Source organism: Lontra canadensis, unplaced genomic scaffold (genome assembly GCF_010015895.1).
Source record: "Lontra canadensis isolate GAN:19392208 unplaced genomic scaffold, GSC_riverotter_1.0 scaffold13, whole genome shotgun sequence".
Lineage (NCBI taxonomy): Eukaryota > Metazoa > Chordata > Mammalia > Carnivora > Mustelidae > Lontra > Lontra canadensis.
This window is the reverse complement of record NW_022631007.1, coordinates 14,507,486-14,526,886: the sequence shown is the minus strand read 5'-3', so window position 1 is coordinate 14,526,886 and position 19,401 is coordinate 14,507,486. Positions and strand designations below refer to the sequence as shown.

At 45.6% G+C, this 19,401-nt stretch overlaps 1 protein-coding gene across 4 annotated transcripts in view; it reads left to right on the top strand.

The window, feature by feature from the left end:
• ASB18 (ankyrin repeat and SOCS box containing 18) overlaps nucleotides 1-12,678 on the top strand; it is a 62,852-nt gene extending 50,174 nt beyond the window's left edge. For 3 of the 4 annotated variants that reach the window (XM_032857559.1, XM_032857560.1, XM_032857556.1), the window contains 2 exons: nucleotides 9,971-10,084; nucleotides 10,821-11,084. In XM_032857559.1, coding sequence (XP_032713450.1) covers nucleotides 9,971-10,084; nucleotides 10,821-11,006 — 300 coding nt within the window. In that variant the 3' untranslated portion in view covers nucleotides 11,007-11,084. Of the gene's footprint in view, nucleotides 1-9,970; nucleotides 10,085-10,820; nucleotides 11,085-12,490 lie in introns of those variants that run through there. The other variant, XM_032857558.1, reaches the window with a different exon arrangement.
• The last annotated feature ends 6,723 nt before the right edge of the window (nucleotides 12,679-19,401 follow it).

The window sequence follows — 19,401 nt, the reverse complement described above, 5'->3', positions numbered from 1 at the left end:
AAGTAAAACACTTTTAGATATCAGGGGCTCATAAGATATGCCTTCCTAATGCATCAAAAAAATACTTCTATTTAAATTATTTAGCCAACAAATATTTATTGAGCACCAGCCATGGGTCAGCAACATATTAGGTGTTTTGGATATATGAGTAGACAGTTCAAGGGTGAAGACGTATTCTTGCCTTTGTGGGGCTAACAGTCAAATGGGAAGACAGTCTTTAAACCACAAGCATAATGAACAGGCCAATAAAATGATAAGGACTAGAGAGAGAAAAAGTAAGGGAAAAGGTGAGCAGTTGCAGTTGTACGTGCAGTAGCTAGGGTGGGTGGCTTTGAGTCAACACTTGAGAGAGGTGAGGACATGGGCGTTTCAAGTATTACAGGGGAAGGGGCCAGCCGACCAGCAGTCAATATGCAGTCTGAGATTAGAGTGGGCCTGACCTGAGAATGAGGTGACTAGTGTGGCTGATGGTGGAGAGAACCAGTGACAGTAGGAGATGAGACCAGAGGGAGAGGAGAGGCTCAAATCGTATGGGGCACTTACAAGGCACTGTCATGACTTTGGCCATGGAGGGCTTTGAGCAGAGTGGCAGGACCTGCTAACATTTGATGGGGACCCTCTGCCCTCTGTGCTGAGGAAATACGTCAGGAGGAGGAGTGCAGAAAGTGGAGGGACAAGTTAGGGAGCTGTTGCCAGGATCCACGTGAGGGGTGCTGGGGGCAAGCGGGAGGGAGGCACTCTGATTCTGGCTGTATTTTGGAGGCGAAGTGACCAGGATATCTTGGTGGATTGAATGTGCAATGTGAGAGAAAGAGAGGGGTCAAAGATGACTCTAAGGCATTCAGCCCAAGAAACTGGTTAGATGGGTTTGCCATCAGCTGAAGTGGGAAGATTGTGGGTATAGTAATTAACAGAATTCAGGGTTGTTTTGATAGCAAGGAAGCAGTTGGCTGTTCCAGTCCGGAGCTTGAGGGAAGGATTTGACTGACCTAAAAATACAACTTTTGAGTGCCAATGGCATGTGGGTGGGATTTATTTATTTTTAGTCAAGGATTATCAACACCTAGTGTTATATCAGTCTCACGTATACGATACAGTGATTCCACAATTCTGTACATTCCTCAGTGCTCATCACGATAATGAGTGCACTCTTAGTCCCCTTCACCTACTTCACCCATCCCACTTCACAGCCCCTATGGTAACCACCAGTTTGTTCTCTATAGTTAAGAGTCTGGGATTTTTTTGGTTTGTCTCTTTTCTTCTTTCCTTCTTTGTTTGTTTCTTCAATTACACATGTAAGTGGGATCATAGGGCATGTGTCCTTCTCTGACTGACTTTTTTCACTTAGCATCATACTCTCTAGCCCCTTGTCGTTGCAAAGGGCAAGACTTCAGTCTTTTTTATGGCTGAGTGACATTCCATTATGTGTACGTACTACACCTTCTTTACATACGGATGGGATTTAAAGCCAGGAAACTGGATGGGATCACCAGGAAGTGAGAATGCACAGACGAGGAAGAGGAACAAGGGCTGAATGCAGAGACATTCCAACATCAAGAAGAAGGAGAGATGAGAAGACAGCCAAGGAAACAGGAGGGGCCAATGAGGGAGGTGGAATGAGAGCAAGGCTTCCTAGAAACCAGCTAAAGAACGTATCATAGAGGAGCACCTGACTGACCGTGTCAGACGTGGTCAACACAGCACAAGGTGAGGTAGAGCACTGGCCACAGGATGCAGCAGTCCCAGCCCGTCAATACGCTTAACAAGGGTAGGTTGTCTCAAGTGCCCAGGGCTGAAGGCCCGTGGGGTGAAAGTACACCAGTTGTCAAAGAGATGAGGTGACAGGGAGTGCCTGAGTGGCTCAGTTGTTAAGCTTCTGCCTTCAGCTCGGTTCGTGATCCCAGAATCCTGGGATCGAGTCCCACATCGGGATTTCAGCTCTATGTCCCCATAGAGCTTTTCTGCTTTTCCTTCTGCCCCTCCACTCATTCTCTCAATCCCTCTCACTCTCAAATAAATAAATAAAATCTTTAAAAATAGTTGTCCTGTTTAAAAAAAGAGAGACAGATGAGGTGAAAGATTATCTCAGTGTTGGGAAACTCAAGTTCGTAGATTCCCACAACTCCACCTCCTAACCATCTCTCAGGATTGTCCTCTTCTCTCCATGCTGAGTCATACCAACTGAGTTTTGGCCACCACCATCTCTCCTAGCCTGTGGAAATGTCCCCTAAGCTGCACTCTGACCCTTCAATATGGCCCCGGGAAACTGTTCTTTACATTGTAGCCATGGTGATGCTTGTGAAATTAAAATCTGATCCTGTCACTCCCCAATTCGCAGTCCCCCAGGGCTCCCTTGTGTCCTCAGGGTCATGTCCAGCCTCATCACAGTGGTTGGCTCTCCTCCTGCCCATGCCCTGCCTTCATCCCCAGACTCTGGCTCACACTCTCCACATCAAGCTCCGCACCCGGCCAACATTTTCAGCTCCTCCTCACCTCCCAGGTTTGGTCATTGTTTTCTCTACCTGGAACACTCTTGTCCTCAGGACTCTCCATACTTTTGTAATTCCTCCTCCTTAGCAGGTCTTAACTGACCAACCAACTCACCACCCACAGCAAATCCAGGTCTCACCTAGGTACCATGTCTAGTATCTTGTGATTCCCCTCTATGGTACTGTGGCACCTGTTTTCTATTGTTGCTGTGTTTTTTCTTTTATTTGAGATTATAAAAGTCTGTGAGGGCAGATCTTGCCACTGTATCACACAGACATAACACAATCCCCAGCTTCTAGCAGGAGCTTGGTAAGTATCTAGGACAAATGGCTTCATGGACAGGAGGTGAACATACAACCCAGTGAAATAGAAACAACTTCAGTAATTGAAACGCAGGTTGTAAAACTAAACACTAATACCAAAAATTATTTCTGGAAGATATACGTAACATAAAATATGATCTTGTAATAATCATAATCTGGGACTAAAACTCCAGATCTTATTAAGAAAGGAGAAGAATTGGGGCGCACTGGATGGCTCAGTCAGTTAAGCATCTGTCTTCGGCTCAGGTCCTGATCTCGGGGTCTTGGGATCGAGCCCTACATCAGGCTCCCTGCTCAGCAGTGAATCTGCTTCTCCCTCTCCCTCTTCTCCTCCCCAGCCCTTGCACGCTCACTCTCTCTCTCTCTGTCTCTCTGTCTCAAATAAATAAATAAATAATTTTTTTTTTAAAAAGGAGAATTGGTTATGAGAGGAATGAGAGAGTAGGGATAATAACACATCTAGAACACAAAAGATACAATTTTGATGTTTAGAAAATATAGGCCATTATTTATTTTGAAGCTAAGCACTAGTAGAATTTTAAATAGGATACATACTTCCAAAATATAAAAATAAACACAAGCGAAATATAAATCTGTATAAAAGAAAATCAGACAACAAGGGAAGCAAGCATAAAAAATCATAAAGAATAAAATGAGGGGAACCTGGGTGGCTCAGTTGATTGACTGTATGCCTTTGGCTCAGGTCATGATCCAGAGTCCTGGGATGGAGCCCCGTGTTAGGCTCCCTGCTCAGGGAAGTCTGCTGCTCCCTCTCCCTCTGCCTCTCCCCCAGCTCACGCTCTCTCTCTCTCAAATAAATAAAATCTTTTAAACATGTTTTTAAAAAGAATAAAGTGAAACAGAAGTAAACCCAAATAGATTATTTATAACAATAAATATAAATTTCTTAAACTGCCCTATTATCAATACAGAGACTCTCAAACACTTTCAAACAAAATGAATAAAAAAAATGTTAAAATTAAAGAGCGGGCAGAGATACTTTGTAGCAAAAAATAAAAGGAAAAGAAAATGACGGATCGATATCAATATGCAACATAGAAGAATTCCTGGGAGAGAGACAGACTGAAGGGAAGAGAAGATTCACAGACAGAGATAGAGAGATATTATATAGATATATATCTATATCTATATATATAGATATCTATATATATATATATATTTCACAGTGAAGATGTAACCATTAGGAACCTATCTACCAAAGAAACATTATGTTAAAATGGAGAAACTGAATGAAAAATAATAATCCGAGATGATTTTTAGTACACATCTGTCTTTCACACATCAAGTGGGCAAAGTAGAAGCTTCAAATGGTAAACGAGAAAAGTGCATGTTGAATTTTGAATGCTGCAAACAGAATACAACTTCTGGTACTCCAAAAGCAGGCATTGTTTAAAGTCATAATACAGGGGTGCCTGGGTGGTTCAGTGGGTTAAGCCTCTGCCTTTAGCTCAGGTCATGATCCCAGGGTCCTGGGATTGAGCCCCACATTGGGCTCTCTGCTCCGCGGAGAGCCTGCTTCCTCCCCTCTCTGCCTGCCTCCCTGTCTACTTGTGATCTCTCTCTGTCAAATAAATAAATAAAATCTTGTAAAAAAATAAATAAAGCCATAATACAATAGGCCAGAAAATTAATACCAAACAGCTAATTTTTAAAAAATAACCTTTTGAAAATTGCATGGCAAACCTCTAAATAACTACCACATCAACAGTTACATCATTGCAGAATATTTAAGAAAGGTAGAACACTGTGCCTCAAAAGTTATGGCTATGACCACACCTATGTTCAAAGGAAAATCTGCACCATTTTGAAAGTTGCCTATATTATGATTCAAGGGGGAAAATGTTACTAAACTAGCTGAGTGGTCAATCCAAGGAGTCAGAAAGAAACAGACAAAGGAATTAATAACAATAAACACAATAATTGATGGGTTAGAGTATTTTAAAAGAGAATGGGTCAACAAAAGCCAATAGGAGATTCTCTGAAAAAAAAAAAATTAGCAAAATTCCAGTAAGACTAAATAAGGAATGACACTGGAAATACAATTATTTCATCACTATATGAATATATATATATGTATTCGTTTCAAATAAAGAAGGATGCTTATTTCTAGATGTAGTGGGGTTATCTCCCATCCAGATTTTCTCTCCACCTGCACGGACACATTGACAAGGCTCTGGGCCCTCTGCCTTCCTGGTTTTCACCAGTACAGTCTCCCAGCAGACAGACAGAGAAGGGTGAGGTCAGAGGATGTCTCCGATTGGACCCCCTTCTGCTGTAGGCTGGATGTATATCCCCAATCCAAGACCACTACTCCTTTTTTTTTTTTTTAGATTTTTTTGTTTATTTATTTGACAAGAGAGAGAGATCACAAGCAGGCAGGCAGAGAGAGAGGGGGAAGCAGGCTCCCTGCCAAGCAGAAAGCCCCATATGGCGCTCAGTCCCAGGACCCTGAGATCATGACCTGAGCTGAAGGCAAAGGCTTAACCCTCTGAGCCACCCAGGCGCCCCAGGACCACTACTCCTGATAGACAGCCCACCCGACTCTCTATTCTTCAGGCCCAGAGGCAGAAAGGGCTGTGTTTCCAGCTCCACATTAGGGCGCTGTCCCTTGACTTCCCCTGTACTCACACGGAGCTAAATAGCTGTTGTACCAATAAAATTAAACAATAAAATTAAAAAATCAATAAAAAATTTAAAAATTCCTCCCAGAAAGATCCTGTATCAACATGCCATCTATTTCCTATATACATGCAATGCTAAATTTCTTTAAAATGAAGATTATTGGGCACCTGGGTGGCTCAGTTGTTTAAGCAATTGCCTTCGGCTCAGGTCATGATCCCAGAGTCCCGGGATTGAGTCCGGCATTGGGCTCCCAGCTCCACAGGGAGTCTGCTTCTCCCTCAGACCTTCTCCTCTCTCATGCTCTCTCTCACTCTCTCTCAAATAAATAAATAAAATCTTTAAAAAATAATAAATAAAATAAAATAAAATGAAGATTGTTCCATTTGCAACAACAGGGATGGAGCTAGAGAGTAAAATGCTAAGGTAAATAAGTCAGAGAAAGACATACCATATGATCTCACTTATATGTGGACTTTAAGAAACAAGACAAATGAACAAAGAAGAAAAGAGACAAAAACCAACAAACTCTTAACTATAGAGAGCGAACTGCTGGTTACTGGAAGAGAGGTGGGGGGGATGGGTGGAGTAGGTGAAGGGGACCAAGAGTGCACTCATTGTGATGAGCATTGAGTATAGAATTGTTGACTCATCACACTGTATACCTGAAACTAATATAACACTGTATGTTAACTACACTGGAATTAAATTTTTAAAAAATAAATTAAATGAAATGATTGTTTCCCAGGAAAGTATACATTAGCAAACTTGATTCAAGAAAAAAAACAAGGAGCACCTGGCTGGCTCAGTCAGTGGAGCATGCAACTGTTGAATCTTGGGGTTGTGAGTTCAAACCCCGTTGAGTGCAGAGATTACTTAAAAATCAAGTCTTTAAAGAAGAAGAAGAAGAAGAATAAGAAGAAGAAGAAGAAGGAGGAGGAGGAGGAGGAGGAGGAGGAGGAGGAGGAGAAGAAGAAGAAGAAGAAGAGGAAGAAGAAGAAGAAGAAATAATCAAAACAAAGTATACCAATAACTATGGAAGATAAAGTGATAATAATTTGATATTACCTGCAGCTTAAGGCTAGGCTTAGGCAATGTTAAATACAAGATCTGTTATGCCTTCCTAATTCCAATAAGTATGTACTTTTAAAAATCTTCCAGGGACGCCTGGGTGGCTCAGTGGGTTAAAGCCTCTGCCTTCGGCTCAGGTCATGATCCCAGGGTTCTAGGATCGAGCCCCACATTGGGCTTTCTGCTCAACGGGGAGCCTGTTTCCCCCTCTCTCTCTGCCTGCCTCTCTGCCTACTTGTGATCTTTGTCTGTCAAATTAAAAAAAAATTTTTCTTAAAAAAAAATAAAAATAAAATAAAATCTTCCAGGAGTTAAAAAGATAGAAATTTTCTAAATTGACTAAGTTGGCATAAACTCACATCAAAATCTGACAAAAGAAGCTAAAAAAGCTGAAATGACAAACCATATTTAGTTCTTAAATACAGAAATCTTAGCAAATTAAATCTGCCATTTTATGCAAAATAGCCAAACAGAGTCTGTTCCATGAAGACAAAAATGGGTCAGTATTGGAAAATCTTGTATCAACTTGGTTAGAAAAAGGCAAAAAACACATCCTTAAATGTGTAGTAATTTAGAAATAGAGAGCTACTTCCTTCACTGAGAACAGATTATCTATCTGATACTAATATCCAAGGTTATTATAGTGAAACTTTAGAGATACTTTGTTAAAATTTGGAATAAGATAATGATGCCTCAGTATTGTTATTTAATATTGAACTTCAGGGGCGCCTAGGTGGCTCATTTGGTTAAGCATCCAACTCTTGGTTTTGGCTCAGATCATGATCTCAGGGTTGTGAGATGGAACCCCTGGTCAGGCTCCAAGCTCAGTGGGGAATCTGTTTAAAGATTCTCTCCCACTGCCCCTCTCCCTGCCCACACACGTGTTTAACCTCTCTCTCTCTCTCTCTCTCTCTCTCATAAATAAATAAATCTTTAACATTGAACTTTAAAACTCTGGTCAATGTAATAAGACAAGAAAAATAAATGTGAAATATTTATACTGAGAGGAGAAAATACTGTTTTTTGCAAAAATGAATGACTAAGATATAACCTTAATAAAGTACATATACAAATCAATGCGGAAAATGAACATACTATAGAAAAACTGAGCAAAAGACATAACTTAGCAATTTTTAAAGGAAGAGAAATGGTCAACGAAAATGTAAATATTCCATACTTTTTCTATCAAATTTAAATAATTAATGAGATGACTTGGGTAGTGGAGAAAGAGACACTCTCATACTCATTTCTTCAAAAAGTGTGATAATTTACACACTTACAATTAGACAGTATGTGCTAAAACCTCTAAAATGTACATACTCCTTGATCCTACATTTCTACTTCTAGGAATTCAGTGTCAGAAGGGGCCAGACTTATCTTGTTATCTAAATAAGAATGGTTGGAGGCAGAAAGAGAAAGAATGATATTCAAGAGTGTTCATTGTTTATAACATCTATTTACAATAATCACCTCATTGAATATATTACAATATATTCATAAAATATATGGCCCCTGAAATGATGTTGAAGTGCTTATTTATAATTTCTGAATTGTTCACAATTGATGTTGAGTAGACAAAAATCAAGTTTCAAAATAATAGGCACAGTATTACTCCACTTTAACTGTATATATTAATTTTTTGTCTAAATGCATAAAACATTAGTATATACAAAATGCTAATAGTGCTTATCTCTAAACAAAAAGATATTAATTTCCTGTTTGTTTTAATATATTTATTTTTTTTAAAGATTTTATTTATTTATTTGACAGAGATCACAAGCAGAGAGGCAGGCAGAGAGAGAGGAGGAAGCAGGCTCCCTGCTGAGCAGAGAGCCCGACGCGGGACTCAATCCCAGGACCCTGACTCAATCCCAGGACCCTGAGATCATGACCTGAGCCGAAGGCAGCGGCTTAACCCACTGAGCCACCCAGGCGCCCCTGGTTTAATATATTTAAAAGGGGTTTCATATGTGAAGGAAGCTCGGCAAGTTGTGAGTGGAGCAACCATACTGAGTGATTCAGGTCTGTCTTCTACTGGACCTTGTTCACCGAGCCCCAGTGAGCTCAGCTGCGGGCCCTGCCTGTTAATTGTCTGCTGTAGACATTTTGGTGCCTGATTGTAAGAAAATTGCTTAACTTCAGTTTTCTCAGTGAAGAAATACTAATTTTACAACACTTGGTAAATCATAAACCTCAAAAACAGAGGAGTATGAAGTTGCCCTACACCTCCCCAAAATCAAATCTGAATTTGATCCATCTTCCCAATCCAACTACGCATTTACAGAAAGCAGATGAAGAGCGTCATGTTCCCAAACCCTACACGAATACCAGGAACAATAGTCAAACACCGAGAAACTCCGCTAGACAGATAACCCAGTTTCTTCAACAAATAAATAACATGACACAAAAACGGGAGATCTGATAATATATCATATCAACCAATCTCAATCCTGTTGGGTTCTTTATTTATTCTTTATTTATTTGGGTTCTTATTCAAACAATTTTTTTTTCATACAATGGCATTTAAGAGAAATTTGTGAATTTAAACACTGGCCACATATTTGAAGATGCTAAGAAACTTGTTAATTTCTCAAGTCTTATAATGATGTTGTATTTCTCCGACAGTGTCCTATAGGAGTCACACTGAAATTTTTACAGATGAAAATACAGGATCCATTGCAATGGTTTTAAAATAATACTGGGGGAGATGATGGGCATGTGGATGGGGTGGGACGAGGCATGGGTTGATGGTGGGTACATGGAGGTCATCATACCACTGGGTCTACTTTTGTGCTCACTGACATTCACCATCACAAGAAATGTATTTTTTAAAAAAGCAAACTGTTCTCATCTTCATGATGAAACTGATGAACCTGAATTGTAAAAATTGCTAATAAGAAAAAAGGAATCCTTTGCCAGTGGGGACGCAAAATAAAATAGAAAGGCCAAGTCAGGAGGAAATTCAACAACAAAGCCATTCTTCTCCCTCATTGTCCTGACATATAAGAAAGTTGAGATAAGAAATTATGAACACCATCCTTGGACCAAACTCCTCCCACTGCCCCCAGCAGAACCTCCCTCCTTTGCTCTGAGCAACAATGTAGAGGTCAGGATAGCCCACGGAGCCATGGGCATGCTGCTCCTGGGCACGAGGATGAGCAAGCCATTCCCAAGCCCAGACTTGGGACATGTAGCTCTCCTAGTGCTAAGACAGCACCCCCGCGGCCCTCCCCCCACCAGAACACTGCCTTGGGCTTGTTGGGAACCCTGCTGTCCTCTTACCATGAGGGCTCTTGCTCCCCATGTGGCTAAGGCATAATGAGGTCCCATGGCCAGGAAGTGACAGAAGGGAGACCCCAAACACACCTCCCTATCAGCTGGCCCTGTCCCCTACCCGGATCCAAAACCCAGTCAACGTGAACTTGGTCTCCCACCACTTCCAACAGGTGCTGAAGACCTGTGCACCGGCCCCCAGGGTTATTGAGACTCTTTTCAACGCCTACCCTCAGCTCCGTGTGTCAGAGTCCTGGAGGGAAGTGATTCCTGAGGAAGTATTTCAGGTAAGGCAGCGGCCCTTCCTTCCCCCTCAGTACAAGAGCCCCGAGCTTCAGCTCCCTCCCCACACCGTATGCACGTGGGCACTTACCCAGTGAAGCGTAAGGCATCTGAAGAAGGATGGAGAAAGGGAGAGTGTGGAAGCGTAGCTGAGCATTGCTGGTTTTCTTTGGGAGGAATCATGCAGCCAAGACCTGTTATTATATTTGGGGTGCTGTTGGCTGCAAGGAGCAGAAACCCAACACACCCAACTGGACTTGAGTAACCACCCCCCCGCAAGAGGGGTATGCACAGCCACCTGAATCCATAGGCTCTACTCTGTGTGTCCTCCTTCTTCCTGTGAGAGCTTAGATATGGCCTAGGCAGTGGCAGGAACCACATTTGTACCCAACAGAGTCCACAGTCACTGTCGTTGAAGAAAGAGTGAGGGCGTTTTTGTTTTTTTTTTCCCCAGAAGCCTCTAGAAGATATCCCCTCATGTCTCATTGACTTGAGTCCATCCACATGGCTCAACAGCCAATGCCCTGTGCAGGGGGCAGGGGTGGGGGGAGGAGAGCAGGATGTGAGGAGATTATCTGTGTTACCCATTCTACCACCCAAAACAGACATCCTCGGACCCCCTGAGGAACCGCACCTCCAAAAAGTGCATACACCCTCTTGGTGGAGGGCATGGCAACCATGGGGTCTTCTGGCTGTTGGGTCCATGCACTCAGGTTTATGTTCCATCTGCCTTCCTTCCAGATGCACCAGGCCTTCTACCAGTCTCTCTTGGCCTTGGCCCACACCCCACGCTGTCTGCAGCATCTTTGCCGCTGTGCCATTCGGAAATTATTTGGCAAAAAGTGCTTTCACCTCGTGTCCCTGTTACCCTTGCCAAAGTCCCTGCAAAATTACCTCCTTCTGGAACCAGAGGGTCTTTTGCACTGAAAACCAGAGTGTTGGGACTGAGGCTGTAGTTCGCACCGCTGCCCTCAGTGGAGGCTGCATGTTGAGGAGAGCACCGCGGGGAAGGGGGCAGACCCAGATGGCATGCCCCCCTCCCTCCCCCGTGGATGCACCAGCCTCCCTGAGCTTCATGCTCACTTGGAAATGGAATGGGTCCTAAAAGGCCTTTCTGCCTCTCAGGGTCACTTGTGAGGATCAAGACTGCAAATATCATAGTATTTGTATCAGAAAGAACTTCTCAACAGAAGTTGAACTAAAAAGTATACACACATCCCCTGCAGAGGGTTAACAGACTGTCTGCCTCACAGGGGCGTCCCACCCCTCCTGGAGCCTGGCCACCTAGATAGGCTCTGTCCCCAACACATGACAGGTATATCTATTGAGAGAGGACACCTGTTTCCGCAGGTGCCCTTCTGGAGCCCACCGGTGCTTCCCGGCACCTTACAGCCCAGAACTCCCTAAAGAACATCGGAGGGGTGGCGAGCCCAACATTGTGATCCCATGTGAGTCTTCTGACACCCTCGCCAAACCCCAGTGGCCAGCAGCCCAGGAAACCAGATGCCAGGGACAGACGGGTTGCTAGAGGTTGCCATCAGCCCGGCCTGAGCATCACATAGCAAGAGAGATGCTCTAAGGGTCAAGGACTATATGAACCATCTCTTTCATTTTCTGTATTCGGATGCTTTGATATCCGGGGCCTGGCTGACCTTGGAGGGACTGCTTCTCCCAGAGTCAGCCAGTTCCACAGACAGCATACGACTTACCCCAAGCATGCTTTCCAAATGCAAACCGACCAGTCCAGAGCTCACATACACACCCCCAACCACCTCTTCTACTGGGCTGTCACACTCTGGGCTACCTTCCACCCTTCCTAACTGTCCCAGGGCCAGGTGCCAGAGAGATGGGGACAGCCCTTATTTATATCCCAGAGCCTGCTGAAACTATTCATACCCACTGGTCTTAAGCCTGTCTATCCTGCCTGGCCTGTTCCATCCATGAAAACCACGACAAAGGCTTCTGTCTGCATCCCCTCCCCCAACTGCCTGAGCAAGCCTAGTGTGTGCCCATGTGACCCCCCCCCACCATGGTATGATGTGCCCCTTCTCTTGGGAATGATGAGTAATAAACTATCTTTTCAATGGCAATTGTCTCTTGATCTCTTGGCCTTACTAGATCTCAAGTTTTCTATTAATATGCCATATTTTTTTAGAGAGAGCATGAGTAGGGGAGGGGAAGAGGGAGAGAGAGAATCTTAACCAGGCCCCACCTTCAGTGCAGAGCCCAGCACAAGGCTTAATCACATGACCCTGAGACTATGACCTAAGCTGAAACCAAGAGTCCGATGCTTAACTGCCTGAGCCACCCAGGCGCTCCACCCACATCCCTAAGACAGACAACTCACCGAACCCAGAAAAGGCCTGTGTGTGCCTGACTTCAGGACTCCTCACACAGCACCCCCTACCCAGGCAGGTGGCAGCGTGCAGGAAGGTATGGGGCATGAAGGAGGACCAGAGATCCGTCCTCCTCCTGGAGGTGAAGGTCCCCACGCTTCGACAACTAGGAGAAGAAAGAGCTGGACAGCATGGAGGCAGACCGGGAGGACCTTGGCTTCCAGACCAGGGATTCTGAACTAGAGAAGCCACGAGGATCCACGGAGCAGGTGAGCAGATGTGGTCACAGCGGGACTCTGGGGAGATGGCTTTGCCCTGGAAAGGCAGGCGGGACACTGTGGGACGGGTGGGAGACCACAGTGACCACCCCAGAATTGGGGCTGTCCCACCAGAGCAAGAATAGTTAGTTAACCAAAACCAGATGTGATTTGCTCAGCTGGAAGGTGTATCTGCAGAAGGCAGGGCTTCTCCAGCTCTGAAAGGATGTTGTCGAATTGCAGATCCTAACTATGGAGGTCTGGACAGTGGGGGGAGAGGGGGATTAGGGGGAGGTGGTGTGGAGTGTGGATCACCAGCGTGGGTGACACCCCTGCTCATGGTGGCTGTCCCCACTGAGTGCAGAGAGCACAAAGCCCCAGGTCCAGAGCTGGCTCAAAGTAGAAATTCAATAAATGGTTCCTTCTGTTATTATGATTGCATTATTTTTAGCAGAAAATGGCCCGAGAAAGGGATAAAAAAGGAAAAGGCGAAGTCATGTTATTTATAAGAAAAAGCAGGAAGGACAAGAGTACAGGGTAAGAAACACAACCACTGCACCGCTCCACCCCCCAAGCCCTGTCCTCATCAGATTTGCAAATGAGAAGCTGAGCAAACATGCTGTCCTTGCAGGACAGGATCTCCAGCTGCCTCTCCATATTGCCCACCATAGAAAACAATCCGGTCGTATTTCTGAAATGCACTAACATTTACAGAGATTTTAGAGTCCTGAAACAAAGCAGAACCCCTTCAAACATACTGACCTTACATTTCTAAACTGATAAATGATGATCAGTTATTAGGTTTCCCCCAAATTATAGCTTAAAATGACAATAGGATTTACAGAAGGAACCCCGATGGCTTCCCATAGCTGCCTCGAGGAAATTCTTCCTTCTTCACTGTTTTCTCCTCCAAGAACTTCTTTGAACATGTAGATGTTCCCAAAAGAGCTAATCCCTAAAGTTCCTGGGGTTTAATTTTTGAGGGGTGGAGGGCAGCTGGATGGCTCAGTCATTTAAGTGTCTGCCTGGGATCGAGCCCCCGCATGGGTCTCCCTGCTCAGCGGGGAGCCTGCTTCTCCCTGTCCCTCTGCCTGCTGCTCCCCCTGCTCATGCTCTCTCTCTCTCTCTCTCTCTCAATAAATAAATACAATTTTTAAAGGAAAAAAAAGTCCTTGGGTCTAATCACTCACTGATTGAGTCCTTTGCTCATTGCTTTAACCCATCCTGACTGAGCCTGCCCACCTTGGGGCTGAGGGCCCATCCTCAACAAGACAGGCTCAAAGGTTCCTCCTCCTCCTTGGACAGCTCAGAGCCAAGCAAAGAAGACCCACTCGTCAGCCAGGCTGCTGGACAGAACTGGCACGTGGTGGGGTTGGCTGTGGAGAGGAAGGGTCCCCTTCTCGGCCACCCTCCCTCTGGCTTCGGCTCTGCAGCAAATGAGAGATGCTGATTTATTCCCAGGGCAGGTGGGCATTCAGGCATCTCCCCATCCCTCCCTCTCCCCACTGTGCCCTACACACCATCATGGAACTTCCATGAGAAGCACCCTCACCCCACTCCACCAGCCAGTTCCATACTCGGTCAACCCACGCCCATGCACAACAGGAGTCTAGCGATGCTCTCCCGAGTTCTCCAGCTCATCAGGAACCTGACATCACAAGAAAAAGCAGAAAATAAACTGGCCGTAGAAATTCATTCAAGTCCCCTGGGTTCCAGCAGCCGTCCACAAGTGCTAAATACCGCTCCCGAATGATGGTCATGGCTGTATGGGACAAAGACGCCTTGCGTGATTGGGGCTACCTTAATCATCAGATGGCATGAAGTCACTCACAGTTTTGCAGAATGCAATTACTGCTAGCGATTTGCTTTGTTTGGCCAAAAATAAAATACCTGTCAAAAATGTGTTGTTTGCAAACACCTGGGTGGCTCAGTTGGTTAAGTGTCTGTCTTTGGCTCCGGTCATGATCCCCGGGGACTGAGTCCCACATCCGATCCCTGCTCATCGTTCAGGAGGGACTCTACTCCCAACAATGGGGCTCAAACGCATGACCCCAAGATCAGGAGTCGCAGGCTTGCCTGACTGAGCCAGCCAGATGCCCCAAGACATTCTACTTTAAAGCTAGAATTATCCTGGCTGACTTCGCTTCCAGTGAACAAAATGTACCCTGGTATTTTTTTTTTATTAAAGGATCTAAAAATGTTTTCCATTCTTGAGCGGTTCCTATGGACATCATTACTTTTCTCTTTGAGTATATTACATAAACTCAATTCTATAAGACCTAAATTGTTTTTTTTAACTTCATATTTAGCTTTTAATGATGGATTCACATGGTTCAAAAATCAGCTGGTAACAAAAGACTAAATGCTGTTTCCACTAAAAAAAGATAACAGAGGAATAGTTTCCTTCCGCTTTTATTGAGTGTCTTTGGCGGTACTACTTGTCATCCAACCCCTGAGAATTCAAAAATACACAAGTGAGGTTCTCCAGCAGCGGTGGTCCTGAGCAGGTCCACCTCCTTGCATCCCTGGCCGTGTCCTGCCCAGGGCAGACCATCCACAGCACAGCAGGACCATTAGACACCATCCACAGTCCATGGGCGGTCAGTACGTGGACACAGCACCCTGGGACGTGTTATGCCTAAAATTCTGAACACGATATTTGGCTGGTCTTTGACTGTCTTTGTGTCTGCTTAATTTTAAGTTACATGATAATCATCAATGCAGCATGTTTTCAAGAAAATCAACACCACTGACTCCTTAGGAAGAAGCATTTGCTAATCCCAGTAACTATATATAATTGCCACATTTCCAATCTCTGAAATAACCCTTTAGACACACATTGATGGAGCAGGCTGTTGAACTTTTGCAAAGGACACTTAACCCTCTACAAAAATGATGTAAAATATAGGCTTGGAGAATGAGCTGGTCTGCTCCAGTGACCCGTCCTGATGCGGGCCAGCTGAGGGGAAGCTTAATCACTGTAATCGCAGATATTATTAGCGTGCCAAGTGCTTTTCATCTCTTAAGGGCTACCCAAGGACCAAGTGATAAACCAGGAATATTGCACCTTTTATCCCATTATTTCAAGAATGAATCATTCCTTACTCAAATTTTTGATGTGCCCTTGGGGATAGTCAGAAACCCCAAATTATCAACTGTGATCAATACCGCATCTTACTTGTGGATTTAAGTCTACTTTTCAGACGCCAGGATTTTGTCTTCAAACTGTCAACATCGTTCTATTTTAAAACAAAAACTAATTTCACTGAATTGCTAAAACAAGCCTGGGGTTACATTGCTAGAGCCCTGCAGAGGGTTGCAAGGATTGAAACGCATTTTCATAGAATCCTGCAGGTGGCGCCATAAGCAAACGGTCTTACCCACGTCCACCAACCCGCTCTCCCCGGAATTAAAAACAAGAAAACGAGATTTTAGCTCACAGGAAAAAGGGGAGGAGAATATAGAAAAGCTACAGAATTGTGACGTATCATATAGAATTGCGCTACTATCATAAAAAAATCAGTAATTAAAATATTGATTATGGAATTGCCTACTTCCTTTGTATTAAATATGCACATTTTATAGGCACTGTGTTTATAAATAATATATTTTAAGATGACTCTTTTATGATGCCATAATGACAGACAGTCCTCATTTGTGTGTTAAACGTGTTCTTTAACAAAATTATACATTCAACATGGCAATGGGACTAGCCCGGCTTCCAGCCTCCATCTAATCTAACAGAATGGTATTTCTGCAGTCCTAACACTCTGCTTAATCACGCCAATAAAAAGAGTAGATTTCTTTGTAATGCAATTTGTAAGCAATAAACATGATTGAGAATGCAGTATTTGCTGTCGACTATGTTTAATGCAGGGTTTTAATTTGGTGTGTAATTATTCATTTAGTAGGCACTTTTTCCATTCACATGTCTTTGCCCTGTTCTAGAGAAAGTTGGTAAGTTTGCAGAACATTGGCGACGCAGGGTTTCCACGTACACTATGCAAACCAGGGTTGGATGCAGATGTTATAGAAAAAGAATAATTTTTTTATCTGCTAAAGACAGGAGGTCACATTAACTGGTAATACAGACACATAAAAATGTGATTATGGGTTCTAAACAGAACGCAGTAGGCTCCTAGTTAACACAATGAGATTTCTAGGAAGTGATGCATAAATTCTTCAAAAATGACACATTTCTCACGTTTCATTCCAATTAAATTACTGAGGCAGCTAACAGCAATGAGCGCAAAGTACGGGGGTAAAATGAGGGTTTCTTCTTGTAACTGTATCACTGTGGAAGTATATTTTTATGAGAAGCAGTTAATATTAAGCTATTATTTTTCAACTGTGCTGGAAGGGATGTCTCGAGCCTTCCTTGCCGAGCGCTCCCCAGAAGAGTCTGCTCCTTTGTTTCTTGGGTGCACTAATAGGAAGAGAGAATTGCTGGGGTCCGCCCCCGCCCTCCTCTCTGGACTCAAAGGGGCCAGCCAGGAAAGGAGTCCCGGGTGTCCGTCCCCAGGGTCCGGCCCAACCGCCGCCCAGAGGCCTGCGGTCACGAGACTCCAAGGTGTGCTGCGCCCCACTCGCTCCCCGCTGCGCGGGGCTTGGGGCGAGCAGCAGGGTCGGGCATCCGCCCGAGATCCGCCAGCGCTAGGGGCTTTACCCCCCGCGGGCCGCTCATGCCTCCGGGGTCCTGAGCGTCCCGCGGCCGCGCGGGGGGTTGTCGCCCAGTGTTGGGGGTCTCGAAGGCGGGCCTGGGAGCGCGGGGGTCCAGCTCAAGGGGCGGTGGGGTCCGGGGACTGCTCCCCCGTGAAGGAGAACGGAGGGGCGCGGGGACGCCCAGGGGAGGAGGAGGCGGGAGGGGACGTCGGAAGACAAAAGGATGTGCAGCTTTGAATTCAAAAAGATGTTTTTGAAAGCCTCGTCCTGGGGTTTGAAAGGCGCACCGAGGACAGCCATAGAGCGATCCCAATCAGAAATGCGATTTGAAGTCCTAATGAACTTGATTGCGTGAACATTTATAATCCCCCATGGCCCTAAATGAAATCAGATATAATCAGAAGATACAGGGAAGGGAGTGTTTACAGCCGACGCCGGGCGGCTGCGGGACGGGGAGATGCGGCCCCGGTATTGATGTCGAAAATGATGGATAACGCGGGAATGGCAAATATACTATTTGTCTAATGGCTCGGCAATTAAATTCCCCTGTAAATGACCCATGCCTCATTTCATCCTAATCTATGGAATTTTGATTGAATTCGTCAGCTCTAATTGAAAAATACTGCACTTTAATGTCTGCATTGCAGTTTCAGGACGAGAGTGGTTTTAATGAGACAGTGCCCCCCTGACCCGGGAATATTTGAGACTTTTATTCGGAATTTAAAGCCAGAAGATTGCTCAACTGAGCGCTGCGATTTCCTTTCCTGTATCCACGTCCATCTATCTCCAGACGCGATTTAATAAACGCACTTGGGGATAAATGCGCCCGCGACCCTAGCGCCCCCGTGGCATCCAAGGAGAGGCCCCTCCCTGGGACGGGAGCGAGCGGGGACCTGGGGGCGATACAGAGGCCGCAGGCGCGGAGGGGGACGCTCAGAGGAGGGGCTGCTTTCTGGGGGTTGGGGGGGCGGGTGCCCAGCCCCGGCTGCTGCTCTGGTTCCCGGGCTCAATCGCGGACCCAGGCCTCCGCCTTCCCGAGCCAAACCCAGGCGTCACCCCCGGAAGAGGTGGCCCAGCTGCCTGAGACCTGGGCACCCCAAGAGGGAGCCGGCCCCCGACGCGCTTTATATGCAAATGACGAGGCGAAGCCATCCCTGAGAAATTAGCTACTTGCTGAAGCATATTTACTAGATTGAAATGAGTTAAAGATAAACATTTTAAGTCGTTTAAAGGAGATAATTGGGCCACATTAAAACTGGAGATGTTTGCTCCTTCCAAAAAAAAAAAAAAAAAGGCCGGGTGGTGGGGCGGTAAAAGCGCCCCCAGCACACACACCGGAAACGAGGACTCGGGGCCCCTGCTGCTCAGAGACCAGAAGGGCGGGAGTGCGCGGGATCTCAGCCTGCCGGGACCTTGGCCGGGCGCCCCTCCAGACCAAGCAGCCACAGCAGGCCTCCCCGGCTCCGAGGGACCGATCCCGACAGCGGCCCGCAGGGGGCGCCCTCGAGCCAGGGTCCTGCCGCGAAAAAGGAGCCCCGCAGAGGAAAGGGACGGTCAGACCTTGCTTGATCCTGGTCGCGCACCCGCGTCTGGTCCCCCAGCTTCGTCCACCCTAGTACCCCAGCCACGTTCAAAACTCTGACGGTGGGATCGCGATGGGAGCCCTGGGGACATGGAGTTTGGGGGGAAGCAAGAGGGCAAAGTGCAAGGGTTGCCTATCCCCTCCCCCAAAGAGTTGGGGATCTAGGGTTTGTTACGTTAACAGAATTTACAGAGCTTTTATTTAAAATAAAATAATCTAAAATGACATAGAGGCCATCTTCCCAGGAAGATAGTGCCTTATGCCCTTCTGATGCTCAATTTGATGACGAGGGCCCACTGCCAGGAAAGCCCCCAGGGCCAGGAACTGCCTCTGCGCCTGTTGCAGTGCATGTTGCAGTGCATGCAGAGGGGCTGACACTGAACCGACCTGGGGGCGGTGCTTTGGGACCTCCAACCCACCCCTCATCCCCCAGTAGTCGCGCATGTTCAATACTACACTGCAGCCTGTTCCATGGGTGGCCTATG